The sequence below is a fragment of the Caretta caretta genome, chromosome 9 (assembly GCF_965140235.1).
Source record: "Caretta caretta isolate rCarCar2 chromosome 9, rCarCar1.hap1, whole genome shotgun sequence".
NCBI classification, from domain to species: domain Eukaryota; kingdom Metazoa; phylum Chordata; order Testudines; family Cheloniidae; genus Caretta; species Caretta caretta.
Genome location: NC_134214.1, coordinates 103,313,393 through 103,335,325, shown reverse-complemented (window position 1 = coordinate 103,335,325; position 21,933 = coordinate 103,313,393). Strand labels below are relative to the sequence as shown.

Genomic DNA, 21,933 nt, shown 5'->3' with positions numbered 1-21,933 from the left:
AGAGCCCGGAAGTGGGTGGGTATAAAGGTACTCGAACCCTTTGACCAGGATGAAGTACTCCTTTTTGGCCCTTTTGGAGGAGAGAGGATGGACAACGCGACCTTGGCAATTTTCAGAACCCCATTACGTACTAGTAGTGCAGAGTGGGCTGGGATAGAGGCTGAGAGGATATTGAACAAGGTGTCGACCTGCTCAGCCATCTCCTCCACCTCTAGGCCCACGTTCTCAGCCACTTGTCGAAGCAGGGCCTTGGGTTCTTTAAAATCATCTGGTGGGCTGGCCCTGGAGGGTCCCACAGCCCTTCTTGTCTGGTGCCAGGGAGCTGTGCTTCTTCATTTTCTTTCTGGGCACCGGTGATGGGGAGTGGTGACAGGCAGAGCCCAGTGACGGGGGTGCGCTGTGCACTGAGGCCGAGGTACTAGGTGAGTCTTGGTGGGACGGCTCGGAAGCCAGACTAAGGGAAGCCTCCATGAGAAGATCCCGCAAATGAATATCCTGCTCTTTCTGATTTTTGGGTCGAAACTTTTTACAAATACGACACTTGTCCTTCACATGTGATTCCCCCAAGCACTTGAGGCAGCTGTGGGGGTCACTTACTGGCACAGGCCTGTTACAGTCCACGCAGGGCTTAACTGGGACTCTAACTTCTAACTCCTAACTACACTTAACAACTACTTAACACTAACTACTATAAACAACTATTTACAAGGCCCTAAGCCTCAAAGTCAGAAGTGATGAAATCACTAGCCCTTGCTATGCACAGGCGGTAAGAAGGAACTGAGAGGGCGTAGGGCCAGTGGTGTCTGACATACTGATGCATAAGCGTGGCACTCAAGGGGGGGCCACAGCTGGCCCTACGGATACTGCTAAGGCAGAAATCTCCGACAACCGCGCACATGGGCACGCACACATCTAGAATGGAATCAACATGAGCAAGCACTCGAAGAAGAATATAAGTGACTGACTTGGAATTTGGTTAGGACACTAGGGTTCTTACCCCAATTCTTACCAAAAAAGTGCCAAATGATCTTCACTGAATGATGAGTGATCAGAACCGTGGTGTCTCATCCGTCAGATGACACCTCATGTAAAAATGTAACTAGATACAGATGGGAACCACAGTGCCACTAACCAACATACTGGGGCTCTGATTGGTTCAGAACCGACTCAGAAGAAAGAACATCCCCTGGATTACCCTGGAGTGGTCAATCTCCAAGCAATACAACCTAGCTCGGGAGGGCTAATAAGATCATGGTCAGAGTTGGTATGGCTCAGTAATTCTGGAAGTTTGTGATCACTAGCACTGAGAATACCTAGAACTTTCAGAATACCAACCATCTCCTCTAACCTGGTACATACCAAACCAAAAATAGCTTCTCCATGGTGACATCTGTCATGACAATGGAACCTGCCCACTGCCAGAGCCTGATTTCAGGAGAGACTATAGTGGATTAAAGCTATGGTCAAGGTCCTGGAATCTGGAGAAGCTTCATTTCCTCAGGCACAGTCATGCTGAGAGAACCTGATACACATGGAGGACTTGCCTGGCCTGGTTTGGGAACCAGGATTTTTTTTATAGGTGCACAGACTAGTCACAGACAAGGAGTGTTTGGACTGCACCACACAAACATTTTCCAGACAAGGCCCTAATGTTGTGAGCATTTTGGGTAAAAGGACTCCTGGAATCCTGCAGGGTTGCCTTGATGGCAAACTATGTATGAGGGTGGGACCTAAAACCCAAAAGAATCCAAGGGAAGATGGCTTTTGTTGACTTGTGTTTGTGTCTGTCTCTTTTCTTATTTTCCACTCTAAGTTGCAGAACTAGTGGATGTCAGGCCCTATGAGGCTCAGGCTCTTGTGTCTCTGGGGTTTGACAATGTACCCAGCTGTGCTGAATATGGTCCCTCCCTGCTTGTTTGATTGTTGATCCTGATGTGGGAGAGGAAGAAACTTCCCCTATCAAACTGACCCTGCCTCCCGCTCCCCAATCTTTAGCCTGACTGAATGTTGGTGGACAAGGGTGTTCCTGCCTGCCTGACAGAGGTGCCAGCTCTGGCCTGAGGTAACCACTCTACAACTTCACACCTGCATCTGATCATATCAAAGCATCTCTTTCCTTTTCCCTCCTCTTCTGCCTTTTCTCTTTCTGTGTCTGTTTATGGTTAGGAGAAAATTGATGTAACAAAACCAGAGCTTTGTAAGCAAGCTGAAAGCATATTGTTTGCAATCTGTTTGACACTGTTTTCATGACCGTATGCATACTACCATCATAAACTTAACAATGTCATCCTCATCATGTAAGAAAGGTGTAAGAGACTGAGCTGATTTTGTAAACTTTTTTCTTTGAGCACATCATTAATAAAATGAAAGATTTACATTACGTGTGGACATTAAGAAGCTAGTACCTGAGCTAACGGAAAAGAACCCTAAAATATAGTACTAGCCATGGGATACAAAGTAACATCAAAATAATCCTGTAACCACAACATTTCTTCTACTGTCTCTAACAAGAAGTTTTCACCAGCAAAGTCAGGAAAGTCCTGGCTGCTTTGTACTTTGCTGTACTTGTTTACCCTGGTTGTAACTTAGATTATAAACTGTTTGGAGTAGTTCTTTTTAATTTTTTTGTTCAATACTTTGCAAAATGGGGCCAGGATCCTGAAAGGAACCCTTAGGCACTACTGTAATACAAGTTATTGTTGTGCTGGAGGGTGTTGGTGGCTGCCAGCAAGTGTGTCTTTGATTTATGGGCAATCCTAGACATTGATGAAGCTGATGGATGTTTTGGTTGCCTTTTATTCAGGCTAAATGGAAGAAATAATTAAACTCCTTTATGGAGTTAGATAGCTGAATCAATAGAAGCCACCGCTCAAAGTGCTGGCCTGCATGGGAAAGCCTGAGCAAAAACTAACTCATGGAGAATAAGAGATTGGTGGAGCTGCATGTGTCAGAAAGCAGCAGAAAGCCTAGAGAAAGCCAGAGGAGCACTGGTAGTGTGGCCCTGACAGGGAGCAGAAACAGAGCTCCTTGAGACACAGGACTGTCTGGAAAGCAGGCATGGACTGCTCAACAAGGCAACTGCCTCTTGTTTTTTGTTCCTACTGTGTTCAGGAAAACCAGACATTGTGGACATTCTCTGTAAATAAAGAGGACTGAACTGAAGAAGTACCTGACTCACATAATCAATTTATCCTTCAAATGGAAACAACTCAGCAAGGCCACAAATATTGGCTAACCACTTGGTCAAATAGGCAACATTGGTGTTAGAACTGGGATAGAGTTTCCAAGGAGAGAAATTATAAGTTGGTATTACTGTGGAACCAAGATGGAACAAATAATGGAGGTGCTTGCAGAAATCAGAGATGGCCAAAAGGAATTAAAACAAGATTTACAACAAGAGCTGAAGACGTCTCAAAAGAATTTAAAATAGGAGCTGGAGATTTAGTGAAAGGAATTAAATTGACATCTGGAGGTTGCCTAGCAATGACTGAGAGATGACCTGCTGCTGGAGATAAAATGTTCATCAGGGCAGCAGCTACAAAGTATCCTGGCAATTTGGCAGCCCAACTACAGAAACTCTCAGTCTGGACTGGCAACGTGGATCCAGGATGTGACCAGCAAGAGGAGAAAGAGGAGAGGGTGTTCCAGGAACCAGGGAAGGTCAGGAAAGCTTTGGCCAACTTAGAACTTGCTAACACTGATAAGCAGCACTGAGGACTTTAGGAGCTAAAAGATTAGCTTCATCAAGAAATCAAAGGGTCAAAAGCCACAGGAAAAGCCAAGGCAAGGAATCAGGCCAGCCAGAGAACTTGAGAAAGACAGGATATTTACAACAGTTCTCGATCCTGTTTGTAGCCCACACAGGCCCAGACAGGAGAGGTTGGATTGTTCCAACTCAAGTGGTACAAAATCCCACTATCTGTGAGGGGAAAACTCCCTGGGAGGCTTACGTAGCTCAGTTCAATTTCACAGCCCCAATGAATGGCTAGTGAGATGAACAGAGAGGTGGTTTCTAGCAGCTAACTGGAATGGCCCAGCTCTGATGGCGCTGCAGGATTCACTCCCAGAAAAGAAACTGAGTTATCTGTATCTGGTGCAAGCCCTTGACATGAAGTTTGGAGCTAGTCATCAATCGGAGCTAGCCAGGCACAGCTAAGAGCTAAAAGGAGTGTGGGGGAAAGAGACCACATGTAAGGAGATTTGTGTTCCTGGCATATCTAGATGCCAGGAGGACTTCTAGAATACATTAGGAATGCACCAAGTTATAGATGCTCAGATGGACGTGGATTTGCAGATTAAGATCAGTGAAAGAAGGCCAAGGTCACTCTGAGAGGCTGTGGAATTTGCCTCTGAACTTGACTCTTTCCTTGCAGCAGCCCACCAGAAGAGGAAGCAGACATTAGTGAGGAGGATGGAAGCTGATCACCAGGAACCCTATAAGTACAGCTTTGTGTCTAATATGCATGATGGAAAAGAGGATTCTAATGTGGTTCATGACATGATCCAACAACTGAAAAAAAATGACAGGTTTCAGAGTAACAGCCGTGTTAGTCTGTATTCGCAAAAAGAAAAGGAGTACTTGTGGCACCTTAGAGACTAACCAATTTATTTGAGCATAAGCTTTTGTGAGCTACAGCTCACTTCATCGGATGCATACTGTGGAAGGTGTAGAAGATCGTTTTATACACACAAAGCATGAAAGTATGCATCCGATGAAGTGAGCTGTAGCTCACGAAAGCTTATGCTCAAATAAATTGGTTAGTCTCTAAGGTGCCACAAGTACTCCTTTTCTTTTTTTGAAAAAAAATGCTTAATGTGGTTTATAAAAGAAAGGAAATTGGCAAGGATGCAAAAAATAAGGGAAGCCATTCAGTTAAATGCTGGTACTGTGAAAAAATTGGCTACAAAAGGAAGGGTTATTATAAATTTAAGGCAGCCCAGGTCAGAGCATCCCGAGAACCTAATGAAAGTCCCTTACCCAGTTTGGGAAATGTGGGACACCAACCTGAAAGTGCAAACCTTGGAGGAACAAGAACTACTCCCACAGTTTTTGATTAGATCTGGGCAGCTGAACAACCATAATAGGAGTATGGCTATTGAGTATGTAATAGGATCTGTGAAATGCACAAGAATAGCGGACAGTGGCTCACACATAAGTTATTAGACTAGACAAGCTAGTAATGTTAGGAAATAGGGAACCAAAAACTGATCTCAAATGGAGACAGTGATGGGAACATGCAGTTGTCCAAAAATGGGGAAAACTAGGTTTGAAAACTGAACCTCTGCAATTTGAGCAAGATGTTGGGTAGCTGAGCTAGTCAATGAGCGAGTTGTTTTGGATTTTATTATGTCCAACTGCTGGAATCAATGACAGGAAAGGAGTCCTACAAATTCAGTCTGGAAATTCCCTTCAAAGAGGTGGCCCAGATTTTAAAAATTGTTTATAGGCAATTGGTTTGCAGTGAACAAATTGTTCTGCCTCCAGGGGGTCAGAAACCATAACAACAGCTACATGCTGTGGTAGCATTCCAGCAAGGAAAAGATGGGGTTTGGTTGAGACCTGCATTAAGACCTATGGTCTTGGGGGAAATTTTAGCTGCTAAAGTTATTGTGGATCTGAAGCACGAATGGATTCCTGTTCATTTGCCAAATGCTTCTGAAAAAAAGTAAAAAAGGGAACCATTGTTGCAAAATGGGAACCAGCAGATCTAGTAAATGTGACTGTAGAAGAAAACTACAAGGGGAAGGAAATAAAGGTAAATTCCCAGAATTTTGACTGGACTTGTTCCAATGCAGTACCTCAGATTTGAAGGAGAAGCAGCAGAATGATCTAAGACACTTTTTGGTTAGAAATCAGAGGTTATTCTCCAGTTCCATCAAAGGCAGAGATTATACTGCACTGGTCCAGCACAAGATTGATACTGGGGAAAACTCACGCATTAAACAGCCACCTATCAGTTGCTAAGAGAGAAGAGGTTTCAGAGTGGTAGTCGTGTTAGTCTGTATCAGGAAAAAAAGCTGGGAGTACTTGTGGCACCTTAGAGACTAACAAATTTATTTGAGCATGAGCTTTTGTGGGCTAAAGCCCACTTCATCAGATGCATGCAGTGGAAAATACAGTAGGAAGATATATAGATATACAGAGAACATGAAAAATTGGGGGTTGCCATACCAACTCTTAATGAGATCAATCGATTAAGGTTGGCTATTATCAGCAGGAGAAAAAAACCGTTTGTAGTGATAATCAGGATGGCCCATTTCAAACAGTTGACAGGAAGGTGTGAGTAACAGTAGGGGGAAATTAGCATGGGGAGGCTTTGTAGATCATTAAGGAAATGTATCACAAAGACATAATTGAGCCTTCGACCAGTCCTTGGGCCTCACTCATGGTTCTGGTTAAGAAAAAAGATGGCAGCATCACATTCTATGTGGACTACAGAAAACTAAATTAAGTCACTTTGAAGGATTCTTACCCATTGCCACAAATAGGTGATAGTATGCTGCAGCAAATTCAGTCTGTTTTTCCCCACTGGATTTTAAAAATGAGTATTGGCAAGTGAAACCAAAGGACAGGGAAAAGACTGTTTTCAGAACAGAACAGGACCCGTGGCAATTTAAAGTGATGGCTTTCAGCTTGTGTAATGCATCAGCCATGTTTGAGAAGCTTATGGAGAAGGTACTGCATGGCATGCCTCTCTCAAAATGCGTGTTATACCTAAATGATATCTCGGTATATGGAAAGACCTTTGAATAGAAACCCGCACATCTACAAATGGTCTGTGATAAGCTTAAAGCTGCCAATCTGAAACTGAACCCAAAAAAATGTGAGTTGTTCCAAAAAGGTAACCTAACCAGCACACACAGACAGTGAGGAGGTATTTCCACTGACCAAAGGAAAATTGAGGCTGTGCAGAACAGGTCAGCTGCCCAGCTGCTTTACAAAGTGCCGTGAAGTTTATCCAATAAGGAACCCAAGAGGCTGTAACAGTAGCAGAAGTTCTAGTAAATGAATCCTTCACTGGATTTGGGGTCCCCAGTACAGCTGGGTGAGTAATTGAGTTTGGTTCTCAGCAGGTCTGGAAAATCTAAACATTTTGTTTCTGGGCATTTTTAAAGGGCTAGATTCACAATCATCATCAGCAGCCACTACTGCTGCCTCCATGATATCTTTTAACCGGTTGGTTTGAGCAGGGGCTCTCAGCCTTCCCAGGCTGCTGTGCCCCTTCAGGAGTCAGATCTATCTTGCGTACCCCCAAGTTTCACCTCACTCAAAAACTACCTGCGTACAAAATCAGACCTAAAAATACAAAAGTGTCACAGCACAGTATTACTGAAAGATTACTGCTTTCTCATTTCTAACCCTATAATTATAAAATACATCAACTGGGATATAAATCTTGTGCTTACATTTCAGTGTATAGCATAGAGCAGTACAAACAATTCATTGTCTGTATGAAATTTTAGGTTGTACTGACTTCACTAATGCTTTTTATGTTGCCTGTTGTACAAGTAGGCAAATATCTGGGTGAGCTGATGTAACCTCGGCAGAACTCTGTATACCTCCAGGGGTACGTGTGCCCCTGGTTGAGAACCACTGAGCTAGGGCACTTACCTGGGCTGTGGGAGACCTGGGTTCAAGTCCCCCCTCAGCCTGAGGTAGAGCAGGGATCTGAATTTGGGTCTCCCATCTTGGATTTTTCACAGTGCAGACCAGGCCTGAGATGGAGTGGTGTGCTGGAGGGCTATGGGGGCTGCTGGCCAGCATGTTTGATCTGTGGGCAATCATAGACATTGCTGAACCTGATTAATGTGCTAGCTACCTTTCATTCAGGCTAAATGGGAGAAGCAATTAAGCTCCTTTGTGGAGTAAGATAGCTGGAACAAAAGAATCATAGAATCATCGGACTGGAAGGGACCTTGAGAGGTTATCTAGTCCAGTCCCCTGCACTCATGGCAGGACTAAGGATTGTCTAGACCATCCCTGACAGGTCTTTGTCCAACCTGCTCTTAAAAATCCCCAATGGTGGAGATTCCACAATCTCCCTAGGCAATTTATTCCAGTGCTTAACCACTCTGACAGTTAGGAAGTTTTTCCTAATGTCCAACCTAAACCTCCCTTGCTGCAATTTAAGCCCATTGCTTCTTGTCCTAGCCTCAGAGGTTAAGAAGAACAATTCTTCTCCCTCCTCCTTGTAAAAACCTTTTATGTATTGAATGCCACCAGCCAAGGTGCTGGCCCATGTAGGAAGTCCTGAACAAGAACTAGCTCAGGGAAAGTAAGAGGGGTTTCTCTTGGACTGATTGAAAATACAGAGATTGTGCCATTGATTGGTGGAGCTGTGAGTGTCGTCAGGAGAAAGCCAGAGAAACACTGTTAATATGACCCAGAGAGGGAGCAGAGAAAGAGCTGGAGAAGCAGGACTGGGTTTCTGGGCAAGGAAAGTCCCACGTATTGTTTGTTCCTATGGTATTCTGGGAAATAGGACTTTCGGGGCAATCGTTGTAAATAAACAGGTTTGCACCAAAGAAATCCCTGACTTGTATAATCAATTTCTTCTCCTAATGAAAAAACTTGGCAAGAACCTGCTTGGGCTAAGGGGCAATGTTATAAATAAAAAACTGGGGAGTTAAAATCTTCCAGGAAGGTTGGAGCCTGGGATTGTGACATGTATGGGTTGCTTCTGAAGTTCCCCATCCCCTCCTTCAAATTGATTTGGTGTCCATCTACTAGTACCAGGGTCTCCCCTTGTCCATTCTACATAAAATGTTTCTGCTTCTGTCACCAGTCTGAAGCTCATACCTCCACAGCACACCACCCCCACTGGAGTGGTCAGAGCTGTATCGATACTGGTCACTACTTCATTGTGAAAACAACCAGATCCTAGTTCTGGCCTTGCTCAAAATGACACAATTCCTCACCACTCCTCTGCAAAGGCCACGATGCCGAAACTCCCTTTATATTGCCCACATCCAGCTCTACTCACCCAGATCCTCCTTGCACTGGCCAGCCTGGGTGAAAAAGCTTCTACTGACTTCATAGCCACCAAAGAAGAAGAAGTAGCCAGGCACCTCCCGTAGCCAAGTACTGGTCAGGCCCTGGAAAAATCCCAGCAGGCCCTCAGATTGAAAGATATTTTTCACAGTAGCCCAGGTAGAGCTGCAAGAGAGAACACAGGCAATGTACCCAAACTCGGACCATAAGGGCCAGAAATGAAAACATAACGACACTTAGCATTACCTTTACCAACCCAGGATGATCAGTCAACCTAGAGCCATGCCATATTACCCCACATTCTAACTGAGACTGAATCCCAGATTCGTTTTCCAGGCCAAACTGGTCACATTCCAGCATTCCTGCTAGAGGCAGAATTTGAGGGGGAACGGAGAAAGGAGTAGGGGAGACTTGGTTTAAACTCATGTATCAGAGTGGGCTCTGGAGTATCATCCACTGACCTCCCTTGTTCCCTCATTTGCAAATGTTCTCCACAAATTGTCCATTGGAAACCTGGGATTAATTTGGGACATAGGCACAAAAACAGGAGAGCTGGGTAGCCTGGCAACCACAGCAGCAATGATCTGCACTGTGCCACGGGAGAGATGTTGGCTGCCAGCTCAGCCACAATACAGTGGCCAGGAAGGAGAGGAGGATGTTTGGTTGTGATAGAGGAAGGTTTCGGGTATGCTGTGGCATGCAGACCCACAGGCAGGCAGTATGGCCAGGAGGGACAGAAGGAAGCTGCAGGGCCCCACCCAGTAAGCACAAAGAACGTTTGCAATGCCTGGGTTTAGCACCAAGTCAGTTCTAGTCAGCTGGGCAGTGTGACACCCTCATCTTCCTGGGCAAGAGGGGAATTCAGACCTGCTGCCTCACTCACAAACCTTCCACCAGGGCTGTGTGTAATTCACCAAAGCCTGGCCTGCTTCCCAAGGGGCTGCGATGTACCTGTGACATGCCAGTGCTGTTCGCCCCGTGACCTTCATCTCAGGTAAGGCCTGCATGCGGCATTTCACCAGCTCCGCAGGGCACAGCACCATAGAGGAAAACACAGAAGAGAACGAGCCGGCAAGCGCACTCTGCAGGTTGCTGGCACCACAGGGCCCAAGAACACAAATGTTAGAGCTGAAGCTCGCCCCGCACAGGCCCAGGCTCTGCAGAGGGCCAAGCAGAGGCCCTCATCACCACTACCCTAGAAGAGGAATGTGACCTGCCTCCCCAACCCTGACTATCCCTTTGCTCAGGGACATCCCCACAGCCTTCTCTTGGGCCGTCACAGATGGAAAACATGGGCGACTCAGCTTCCCAAAATGGCATCACCCTAAATGCTGCCCCAAGTGCCCCCAACCTGAGCCCCCCAATGGGGCTTACAGCAGCCTTGCCACGCTGCTCCGCCCCCTGAGGTGTCCCTATGCCACACGCCTGCAGGGCCAGGCCATACCTCAGCTCCAGCACACTGCTCAGTCCAAACAGCTGCCTCACCAGCTGCTGACAGAAGCCATAGCAAGCGAACAGCACTGCGTTCTCTGCCACGTTAGCGAGCAGGGCTGGGGCGGTGCCCTGGTACAGCCCGGGCAGCCCTTCCTGCTGGTATGTCCGGACTGAGCAGTCAAAGAAACCCCGGTACATGGTGGGGAAGGTCTGCATCTTCACCTTGATTGTGTCAAAGGGCTGCCCACTAACCACGCATGCCACCCCGCCTGCAGAGACAAACCCACAGTCACCTCAGTGCCCCCCTTTGCCTCTGCTCCAGGGGCAAAGCCTCAGAGCACCTCAATGCCAGTCCTTCACCCCCAGCCCCTGGGGCAAAGCCCCCAGGTACCTCAGTGTCCCCTTAACCCTCCTAGGGCAAACCCCCAAGCTACCTCAGGACCAGTTCTTCACACATACACCGCCCCACCCAGGGCAAAGCCCCAGGGTACCTCAGTGCCAGGTGCTGGAGGTTGTAAGTCTCCTCTTCCCACAGCTGAGAGGCCCAGGATTGCAGGTGTCCTCTGAGCTAGAATTCCTCCCCCCGATAAGTTTTAACTTGCTCCTGAACTGTGGTTCTGCCTTATTTCAGGGATTCAGGTTCAACTCCTGCTGCCTTCCAGGCCTCACCGCTCTTCCTGTGGGGGCCCTATCCATGCATTTGGGTCAGGGCTCCCCTTCTCCCCAGCCTGGTATCTTGCCCTTCTGAGGAACCCAGATATGCTCCCAAATGATTCTACCTACCAATGCCCTCCGCCCCTTGCAGAGGACAGGCCCCAGCTCCCAGACTCACCTGCTGCCCCTGCAGTGAGGTGAACCAGTGCTTGTACCAGTGGGTGGGACTTGGCTGTGTCTGCAGACATCTCAGCAAACTGGACCACGCTGGACCCTAGAGCAGGAACCAGGCTGCAAATCAACCCACTACCAGCTCAGTGATGCAGAGAGCAGGGCAGGCAGCAGAGAGCAGAAGCAACAGGCTTAAGAGGCCAGCCTGCTGAAGAACCATATTGATCAAGTTTTCTTTGTACCTTTGGGAAGCAAACAGCAACTCTGAGATATCTGGGTATTTGGGGTGGAGGACCAGGTGCAGATTTGAAAGAGGGATTCGAGTCAGGGACATAGGGATTGGGAAGTTTGTGGGGGCTGTGAAGGAGGCTATTGTGGGTGCTGGGGTAGGACAAGGGCTGTGGAGTATGGAAGGTTGTGGGGAGCACAGGGACTGTGGAGATATGAGGGGGCTGTGGGCACAGAGGCTGGAGGGCATGTAGGGCGGCTGGAGGGAACACAGAGGTAGGGGGAGCTACTGGGTGGTGGGAAAGAATTGCGGAGGCTGTGGGACGCAGAGGCTGTGGAGGGCATATGGACTGAGGCTACTAGGCAGGTTGGAGTGGGGCACAGGGCTGGTGGGAGAAGGCCTGGATGGGGGAGCCGGTCTGCCCCACTGACCCGGGTCTGAGTGGCATGGCACCTCAGCATTGTTGGCAGCAGCTGAGTCCTGCCTCAGCTGCAACGGAATGGATCAGGAAGCAGTAGTGGGCAGAGAAGTAGCCAGGGGCACAACTTGGGATTGCTAAGGGGTGCTGCACTTCCCTGGTGCAGCTTTGGGCTCGGAGTGCATGCAGATGGTGCTGGGGCCGTGGGTGTGTGTAACAGCGTACCAGGGCAGAGGGTGTGTGTGGAGGTATCGGGGCACAGGGCGGTAGTGAGAGTGTATACGGGGTGTAGTGGGGCAGAGGGTGGATATTGGGAGTGTATACGGGGTGCAGCAGGGCAGAGGGCACATAGCAGGAGTGTGTATGTGATCTAGCGGGGCAGAGGGTGGGTAGCAGGAGCGTGTACGGGGTGTAGCGGGGCAGAGGGTGGGTAGCAGGAGCATGTACGGGGTGTAGCGGGGCAGAGGGTGGGTAGCAGGAGCGTGTATGGGGTGTAGCGAGGCAGAGGGTGGGTAGCAGGAGCGTGTACGGGGTGTAGCGGGGCAGAGGGTGGGTAGCAGGAGTGTGTATGGGGTGTAGTGGGGAAGAGGGGGGTAGTGGGTATGTGTACAGGGTGTAGCAGGGCAGAGGATGGGTAGCGTGTCTCAGTGCAGGGGGTATTGTAGAAGAGGGGTAGTGTGTGTTTGTGTATGTGAAGATGGAGCAGTGGGCGTGTGGGCAGATGGGGGGGCAGGGGTATCAGGGTAGTGAAGAGCTGTGCAGTAGAGGATCCAGGCAGAAGGGGGAGTGGGGATGTATTTAAAGAGTATCAGGGGAGAGCAGTGTTGTACAAAGAGGTAGCAGGACAATGGATGTGTGTGCAGGGATGCAGTGGGTAAAGTGGATAGTGGAAGTGTGGGTAAAGGGGTGTCAGGACAGTAGGGGGTATGGCAGGTATTGGCAGTGGTAAAAGGCTATCAGGGTAGTGGAGGGGTGTGTGGTGGGGGATCAGGGCAGAATCACAGAATCGTAGAATCATAGAAGATTAGGGTTGGAAGAGACCTCGGGAGGTCATTGAGTCCAAAGCAGGACCAACCCCCAACTAAATCATCCCAGCCAGGGCTTTGTCAAGCCAGGCCTTAAAAACCTCTAAGGAAGGAGATTCCACCACCTCCCTAGGGAACCCATTCCAGTGCTTCACCATCCTCCTAATGAAATAGTGTTTCCTAATATCCAACCTAAACGTCCCCCACTGCAACTTGAGACCATTACTCCTTGTTCTGTCATCTGCCACCACTGAGAAGAGCTGAGCTCCATCCTCTTTGGAACCCCCTTCAGGTAGTTGAAGGCTGCTATCAAATCCCCCCTCACTCTTCTCTCCTGCAGACTAAATAACCCCAGGTCCCTCAGCCTCTCCTCCTAAGTCATGTGCCACAGCCCCCTAATAATTTTCATTGCCCTCCGCTGAACTCTCTCCAATTTGTCCACATCCCTCCAATTTGTCCACAGAAGGGAGCAGTGTGGATGTGTTTAAAAGGGCATTGGCAGAGGGGAGTAGTGGGTGTATGTACGGGAAGTATCAAGCCAGGGAGTCTAATAGGTGTGCGTGTAAAGGGGAAGTGGAGGGCTGTACAGTGGGGACTGGGGAGAGCGGAGTGAATAAAGAGGTATCGGGGCAGTAGGGGTGTTTCATGGCTGTACTGGGGCAAAGGGGAATCGTGGGGGTGCATGAAGTCCACGAGGGACTTTGCTATTGCTTTTATCTGGGAGCTGTTCCGATTACTCTGGTGATGGGCCGCAATATAAACTCTTTAGACAAAGAGATGTGAAGGGACATTGGTGGGGGCTGTTTGCGCAGGCCTGTCAAGGCAGAGGTTGAGACTGAGAGTGTGAGGGAGGATAATTTGCCAGACACTACTAAATTCCAGCTCGGCTTTAATTTGCAGACTTCTTCCCCGCTCTCCAGCCAAACCTGATGCCCCAGGTGGCCCGGGAACATATTTCAGGCCCATTTACTCAGCCGTGACTTCCCAACGCCTGCCCTTTTTGCGGTGGGAGGGAGACCCTGGCGCATGTCTACCTGCAGTGCGCCAGGTTGCAGCCCCTCTTCCGGCTTCTCCAGAACCTCTTATTGAGGCACTTTTCCCCACACCTGTTTATTTATGCACACCCCATCCATGGCCCCACAAAGCGTCAGGACCACCTTGTCAACCTCCTCCCAACCATGGCCAGCCATTTATAACACCAGGGAGAGGAGGCTGGTTTGGGGGGGGGGGGTGCTCTGTGACTGTGGGACCTGGTTTAGTTCCCTTATCTGTTCACACATCCAGGCAGAGTTCCTTTGGGCCACATCTGCTGGCTCCTTGGATACCTTTGAGGAGCAGTGGGCACTGTCTGGGGTTCTCTGCTCGGTGTCCCCTTCAGGTTCCCTAATTTTGGCCCTTTGATCCTCACGCCTGTTCCTGTTTTTTTCCTTTGTTGTCCCCTGAATTTAGTTGAGTTCTGGGCTCAGTATCTCCTCCACAGGCTGGGGGGGGGGTTAGCTGTGGGCAGGCTTACGCCACCCACTTCCCAGCACCCAATAAGATACTCAGCAGTGACCAGAAAGTACAGGGTTCAAGGGAGAGACGTGTCCCTGAGGAGGAAAGTGGGTTCTGCACTAGTCCTTCTAATACCTACCCACATATGGTGAAGTGGATAGCTCAAAACATTAAATCAGTGTGTGCATTCTCCCTCTCGGAGAATCACAGAGCTTTCCCTGCTCTCCCCCTTGGCTGCAGTGCGGGAGGTGTTTTTTCCTGAATGTGCCCATCCTTCCCCCCTCCCTCCCAGTATGTGAGCCATACCATGGCCTCAAAGGTTCCAGGTATACTAACCCCTGAGAAGCCGGTTTGCAAATAGGATGTAGGAATCTCGTGTATCTGTCACATTTCAAAGCTAGCAAGTTCAAAACCTGTTAATGACATGAGTCTTTAATGTTCTTTATCAATTTGGTTTTAGATTAATTCCTACTGTGTTTTTAAAGCAAGAGGTACAACATCATGGGCCCACAAATAGCACAAGTTTTTCAAAATAATGATAAGAGTCCTTTGGCTTCACACATGTAGAAGGCCAAGTGAGAACCATACTTTCATGAGCAACTAGAATCTCTATAAAAACAGCAGAACTCAAAAAGGGAAAGCGGTTTAAATAGACAAATCAAACAACTGAGGCTAAGAAGATCCCATCCTATTTCAGAACTTTGGTGGGTTCCCATGACTTCTAGGAGGAAACAAGTTTAATGTGGCAGTTTTTATAGAGTCAACATCTTTATATGGTTGAACTGTTCATTTCTAAATACAGACTGTTCTCTTTCTCTGGCCAGTGCTACCTCTCTTCATATCTAGTAGGTCTGGCAGAGGCCTTTAAAAGTCTTACAAGGTATTTGTACTGCACGCTATCAATCAAGTTAGTTCAAATAAGTCCTTTTTCTCTCTGTAGAGCAGATGTATAAGGATGGTAGAAGCAGCTTCCTCAATGCTCATTAGAGGCACTTGACATTCCTAAACAGGTAACTACTAGCTGTTGGAGTGGAATAGTCTCTGTTTGTCCCAGCAGCCAGATTCCCCGCAAAAGATGGCACTAAGTTCCAGCTAGGAGGTTGTGCAAATGAGAGAGGCAGGACAGGGCCAACTGTGAGATGCCCTTCAGCAGACATATTTACAGGCACAAGCTGTTCAGGCGGATAGCTGCCATTAAGTAACTTGAGCCCTCTCAGTATATACTCTTGAGGGTCAGTCAGAAAATAACCCAATAAACCTAAAAGCCAAATAACAAAGTACCCTTGAACATCCATAACCCCCAACTCAGCCCATAGAAGACCAAGTACAGTTAAAATCACAGCTAAGGTAAAAACAAAAAAATACACATGCAAAGCCCCCTGACTGATGGAGCTTACAGTGCCTTCTGTAGTAAGATGAGGCCCTGAAACATTAACCCTTGTATCAGGGGGCCGGTATGATGCCTAAGGCCTGAACTAAAGTAATGGTCCAGACTTTGCTAATATAAAGCTAAGTTAATTTGTGAGCAAAAGGCAGGCCCCGCTCACAGAAGCTGGTAAGAAGAGGGCTGACGTTGCAAAAATACACATAGCTAAAAGGTACCAGAACACTCCGATATTTGCACATTCCACAGATAACAAGGAACAGGCTGACCCATCCTAAAGACGGGCAAAAGGGCAGTATGATGGTTACGGTTGCTTTGTTCGAACCAACATGTACAAGGTGAGAGGCGGCACCTTGCTACGTAGAGGGGTTGCACCTCAATACGTCAGGAGTGATGTGTAACTTGTTTGTACCTGTGTATAAGAACGCATCCCTGGGGAGTTGTCTTGGTCTGGTGTAGGGGGCAGTGGTAAATCCCGCCACTGACTGAGCCGGTCCAATGTCAGGGAGCACATAAGTACTAGCAGAACTGTAGACAGCTGATCCGGGGAGCTAGAGACTGTGTTTCGTTTGGCAATAAACCTGGCCGGGTGCCTTCGGACCTTATCAGAGTCTGTGGTCATTGGGCGGTTCGCTCAACATCTGCTGTGCCAGCTATCTGCGTAGAGCTGAGACAGCACACAGGGAGCACACACACGCACGCAGCCAACTGTTATCAACATTGGATAGAGCAGAGCACCACACTGGTGACATCTGACAACACCTTCGGCTGAGCAGAGCTGCAGCGCTACAAGGAGTTAATGACAAGGGTGCAAGCAGCCAGCTGTTTTACAGCTGCTGTCATTCCAGTGTACAGTGAGTGGTGTCTCAATGACCGAGGCTCATTGGGTGCGTATTGGGAGGACTCTGATCATTTCAGTCTATGCCCAAGATGAAATGGGAGTGATGAACCCCAGACAGTGTACAGTGAATGAGCAGCCATGGTCATAGAAACATTGATGTGAAGAAGGGTCATTACAGGATAGAGACCCCGGAGCCTATACAGAGGCAGAACAATCAGTCCTGTCTGCCTCCTCTGAGTAATTGTTCCAGGGAAAGAAAGCTCCATTGATGGAAAAGTAAGGGAAGTGCAGAACTAGGAGTAATGAACATGGAGACTAAATTCTCTTACCTTCCTAGAATACCTTCACCGTACAGTTGGGAATTTCTCTAGGGAGCAGTGTGAGTTGAAAGCCAGAACTGAATGAATGCAAGTTAAGTGACACAAAGAGAACCAGAGATTAGAATATTGCAGGGCTTGCTCAAGCTATTTCCCATTAATGATTGGAAAGTTTGCCTGGTGAATGGGGGACTAAAATTAATTGGTTTAGGCAGTTCACTTTGAGGCACCCAGCTTCAGGGACCATCTCTGCACTGGCCTCTGGGGCAGTAGTTGCGCCAGTCAGGGAGTTGTCATGGAGTGGACCATACCTCAATGTGCAAATTGTTTTATGGACATCTGCTCTCCCAGTCATTATTGCATAGACCCATCTCCCCTCCCTCTAGTGATGCAGTATGATCCCTGAGGATAATTGCTGACATGGAAGAGTGATATTAGGAAAGTATTTAAGGTATTTTAGATTCTTTTAATGTAATTTGATATCGGGAGAAAAGGAGGCAAGTCAATATCATGTGGCTAGCCAGCATTCTGCAGACCAATTTGCAAACCATTGGCCTAGGTGATCTAATGTGAATGCCTGGCCTACGTGATCCAGCTCCCATTTCTAATTCCAGAATTGACAAATAAAAACATGTAGTTACTTTCTTGGGCACTTGCACAACCTACGACCTGACACCCTGATTCTGGTGGCTTTGGACTCCATTCTAAGGATGGGCTAAGGATTGTTAGGCTCCATATTTTCTTTTCCTTGGAACTGTAATAATAAGGACCAATTCCCCTAGAGCAGCATCGCTATCAACACTTCCCTGCTCTGATTCACTCTTTCCTCTATAGGTGGCTCCCTCTGTATACAGATAAGAGATTAATTTGTATACCCTGGACACTAAACAGAAAAATTAGTGTTTTAGCTTCCCTCTGTGGTGGCACTATTTAGACTTGCCTGCCTGCAAGCATGATGCTAAGGCACAGGAAGTGGATTCTCTAAACACAGCCAGACTAGGAATACAGACAATAGGAAGAGGCATTCTGGCTCAGATCTTCTGTCTCTCTAGTGCAGTGTCCTTTCTCTAACATTTGCCAGCACCACGTTTCAGAAGAAAGTAAGTTTACTTACCTGTAACCGAGGTCCTTTGTGCATCCTCTGCATATTCCCACTCCTGGGATGTGCCAACCAGTGAAGCCTGAACAGTAAAATTCTACTACCAATAGCCGTTGGAGTATCCACGCAACTGCCTTACCTCTCCCACACACCCCTGAACTCTGGACATTCTAGGGCAATGGTTTAGAAAGGAGCATGTTGCTCCACTGCCTAGGTTCCATCCCCTGGGATCCCAAGTTCTCTGATAAGTAGGACTTCAAGGTAGTGGGGAAAGATGGGTGGGGAGCGTGAATATGCAGAGTCTGTCTCGAAGAAACTCGGTTACAGGGAAGTAACCTTAACTTCTTCCTTTGGGTGTCCTGGGCATATTTCCACTCATGGGACAGATTAATAAGCAGTACTGGGACCCAGGATAATGGGAGCTGGAGTTCTAGTTAAACAAGGAGTACATGATTGCCCTGCCAAACTTTGCATCCAATCTAGATTGCAGGTGTACAGAATAAGGTTTAGTAAAAGTTGAACAGAACGCCAGGTTGCTGCTCTATATCTCTCTAACATAGGAACATGTCTAGAGAGCCATGCAAGCTGCCTTTGATCTAACTGAATGAGTTCTGATGCCTTGTAAAATGGATAATCCTGACAATTTATAAGATTCATATATACCCAATCTAACCCATCTACAGAGAGTCTGTACAGAAATACCTTTCCTTTGTTTTTTGGTCCATGAGCTATAAACAGCTTTGAAGACTCTCTAAACTGTTTAGTCCCGTCTAACTAAAAAGATAAATTACACACATTAGATGGGAGGAGAGCATTAGCTCTCCATAATGAGTATGGGGTTTGAGGAAAAATTATAGATTGATATATGTGAAAATCAGAGACTACTTTTGGTAAGAACTTAGAATGAGTGCAAAGAACCTCTTTATCCTTATGAAACACAGTAAATGGTGGATCAGCCATTAATGAATGCAATTCACATGCATCTTACGGAAATGATTGCTATCAAAAATAGTGTTTTGGCAGATAAATGAATTAGAAACAGCTCTCTAGAGGTTCAAAGGGAGGTCTTATTAATTGTGCTAGTACTACATTAAGATCCCAGAAGGGCATAGGAGTTCTTATTGAAGGATACAAATTATTAGGGCCTTCTATAAACCCCTTAATTGTATCATTAGTACAAACTGATTTTCCCTCTACAGATGCATGATATGGCCGAGAGATGAACCTTAACTGAAGATGCTGAAAGAGATGTTTTCTTAAGACACAATAAATACTCTAATATTTAATTAATTGGTGCCACATACCGAGCCACATTACACGTGGAAATCCACAATACAAACCTTTTCCATTTAAGACGATAGCATTTCTGTGTGGGTTCTTTTCTAGAATATAATAGTACATGCTGTACTTCTAATTAAAGGCTTTCTTCTAGTCCAGCTAACGGTCTACTCCCCATGCAATCAACAGAAGGGATCAAAGGTCCGGATGATAGACCTTCCCTATTTGTTGTGACAAGTCCGATGTCTGTGGTAAAGGTTCCACTAATCCTTTTGACAGATGTATCAAATCTTTATACCACTGTTGTCTAGGCCATAATGGGTGCTATTAAGATCACCCAGGCTTTGTCCTGTCTTATCACTCTCTAAATAAGAGAATATGGGGGGGAAAGCATACATTAAACCCTGATCCCAGTGTATTAGAAAGCATCCAATATTGATTCCTTGCCTCGGTCTGCTCTGGAACAATATCTCTAGAATTTCCTATTGCTGCAATGGCGTTCTGTTCCGCTGCTACGTGAATTGCTTCTGGATGCCTATCACCTTCTATACAAAGACTCTTGGCCTCCCTGTATAATTTCACAGGGTAAGTGCCTATTTGTTTGTTTAGATATGACATTGTCATAGTCTGTTACTACCTGAAACTGCTTTGTTTCTGAGTTGAGGTAGAAAAGACCTAAGGGCTAGTTTGATTGTGTCCATTCTAAAATATTGATGTGTAAGTTCCTTTCCTTTGGTGACAAATGATCTCTGACCAACATTTTGATGTTCAGATAGGCTCCCCATCCTGGGGTAGATGCATGTATTATTGCATTATGATGATCTACCCACCACATTAATGATATTATAGAATTAATATTTTTCAATGCATGCTGTTTAAATCTGATTTGTAATTCTTTGCTAACCACTGCTGAAGGTTCTCTCATCTGGAGATGAGCATAAGGAATCAGTGCTGTGGTTGATACAGCAGACCTGGCAACCAAAAGAAGAAAACAATCAGTTGTCTTGGTATTTGGTGGTGGTGACATGTACATCTTTTTATTTTGACATCTCTCTCCTCTTTCAGAAAAGCTCTCCCCCCAGTTGAATCCAATATGGCTCCTATAAAAAGAATCCTTTGACTATGGTTTAGGCATGACTTTTCCCCAAATTATATGTAATCCCAGACTGACAAATAGTGAACATATTAGATTTACATGTAGTAAGATCTGTTCCCTGGATGCTGCTTTTGTTAACCCATTGTCTAGGTACATGTATTGTGACAAAGTTCCTCCTCTACCTTGGTAGGTCTTGCGCTCATTGGCAGATTTGCTCGCCTTGGAGATTCACGGCAGCCCCCAGTTTGTCCATTTTTGTGAACCCACAGTCCAGGTCAATTCCTCCTGTATCTGACCAGGAGTTAGGAGGTTTGGGGGGAACCCGGGCCCACCCTCTACTCCGGGTTCCAGCCCAGGGCCTGTGGAATGCAGCCGGCTAGAGTGCCTCCTAGAACAGCTGTGCAACAGCTACAAACTCCCTAGAATACTTCCCCATGGCCTTGTCCCAACACCTTCTTTAGTCTCATCACAGGACCTTCCTCCTGGTGTCTGATAATGCTTGTACTTCTCAGTCCTCTAACAGTACACATGATCACTCTCAGCTCCTAGTGCCTCTTGCTCCCAGCTCCTCACATGCGCACCACAAACTGAAGTGAGCACCTTTTTAAATCCAGATGCCCTGATTAGCCTGCCTTAATTGATTCTAGCAGCTTCTTGATTGGCTGCAGGTGCTCTAATCAGCCTGTCTTAATTGTTTCCAGAAGGTTCCTGATTGTTCTGGAACCTTCGCTGTTACCTTACCGAGGAAAAAAGGAACCTACTTAACCTGGGGCTAATATATCTGCCTTCTATTACTCTCCTATAGCCATCTGGCCCGACCTTTTCACAGTATACATACACCCCCACCTTTTTAGATATGCTGCCACAACAGACAGGCATTTTGTAAGCACAATGGGTGCTGCGGACAACCCGAAAAGGAGGACCTTGTACTGAAAATGGTCCTCTCCAGTAACGAAACACAGGTACTTCTGCTGACGTGATCTTATAGAAATGTGGATGTATGCACCTTTTAAGTCCAGACCTGTGAACTAATCCTGGAGGGAAAGAGAAGGTATTATAGAAGTTAGAGACAACATGCGGAAGTGAAATTTCTTTCTATAAGTGTTTGAACTCCTTCAATCCAAAGGCCCTCCATCTTTTTTTAGAATTAGAAAATAATGCAAGTAAAACCTCTTGCACCTAATTAGTCGAGACAGAACCTCCTTTTTTCAACAAATTGAGATAACTTTGATCTCTGTCCAGATATGAAGTAGGTTGGTTGCTGAGGGAAAGGTTTTGAACTGAATTGCATAACTGCATGTAATAACTTCTAATATTCATCTGTCCATTAGTAACAAATCCCACTGGTAATAAAAACAGGACAAGCAGTCCCCAAACTGTGGATAAATAAAGTCCAAGGGGGACTGGTTTGAAGCTCTGTGTCCTTATGTCAAATTTGGTGTCTTGGAGGAACCATAGAAGACAGATGAAAAAAAAAAACAAAAAACTTTCCTTTTATTAT

General features: G+C 46.7%; 1 protein-coding gene across 8 annotated transcripts in view; it reads right to left on the bottom strand.

Moving 5' to 3' along the window:
* Window positions 1–21,933, bottom strand: part of NONO (non-POU domain containing octamer binding) — an 89,218-nt gene that overhangs the window by 36,652 nt on the left and 30,633 nt on the right. For 5 of the 8 annotated variants that reach the window (XM_075132628.1, XM_075132631.1, XM_075132632.1 and 2 more), the window contains exons 11-14: window positions 11,259–11,354; window positions 10,649–10,695; window positions 9,944–10,084; window positions 8,985–9,157 (exon numbers count right to left, since the gene is read on the bottom strand). In XM_075132628.1, coding sequence (XP_074988729.1) covers window positions 8,985–9,157; window positions 9,944–10,084; window positions 10,649–10,695; window positions 11,259–11,354 — 457 coding nt within the window. Of the gene's footprint in view, window positions 1–7,683; window positions 7,773–8,984; window positions 9,158–9,879; window positions 10,085–10,436; window positions 10,696–11,258; window positions 11,355–21,933 lie in introns of those variants that run through there. The other 3 variants (XM_075132633.1, XM_075132636.1, XM_075132635.1) reach the window with 3 other exon arrangements.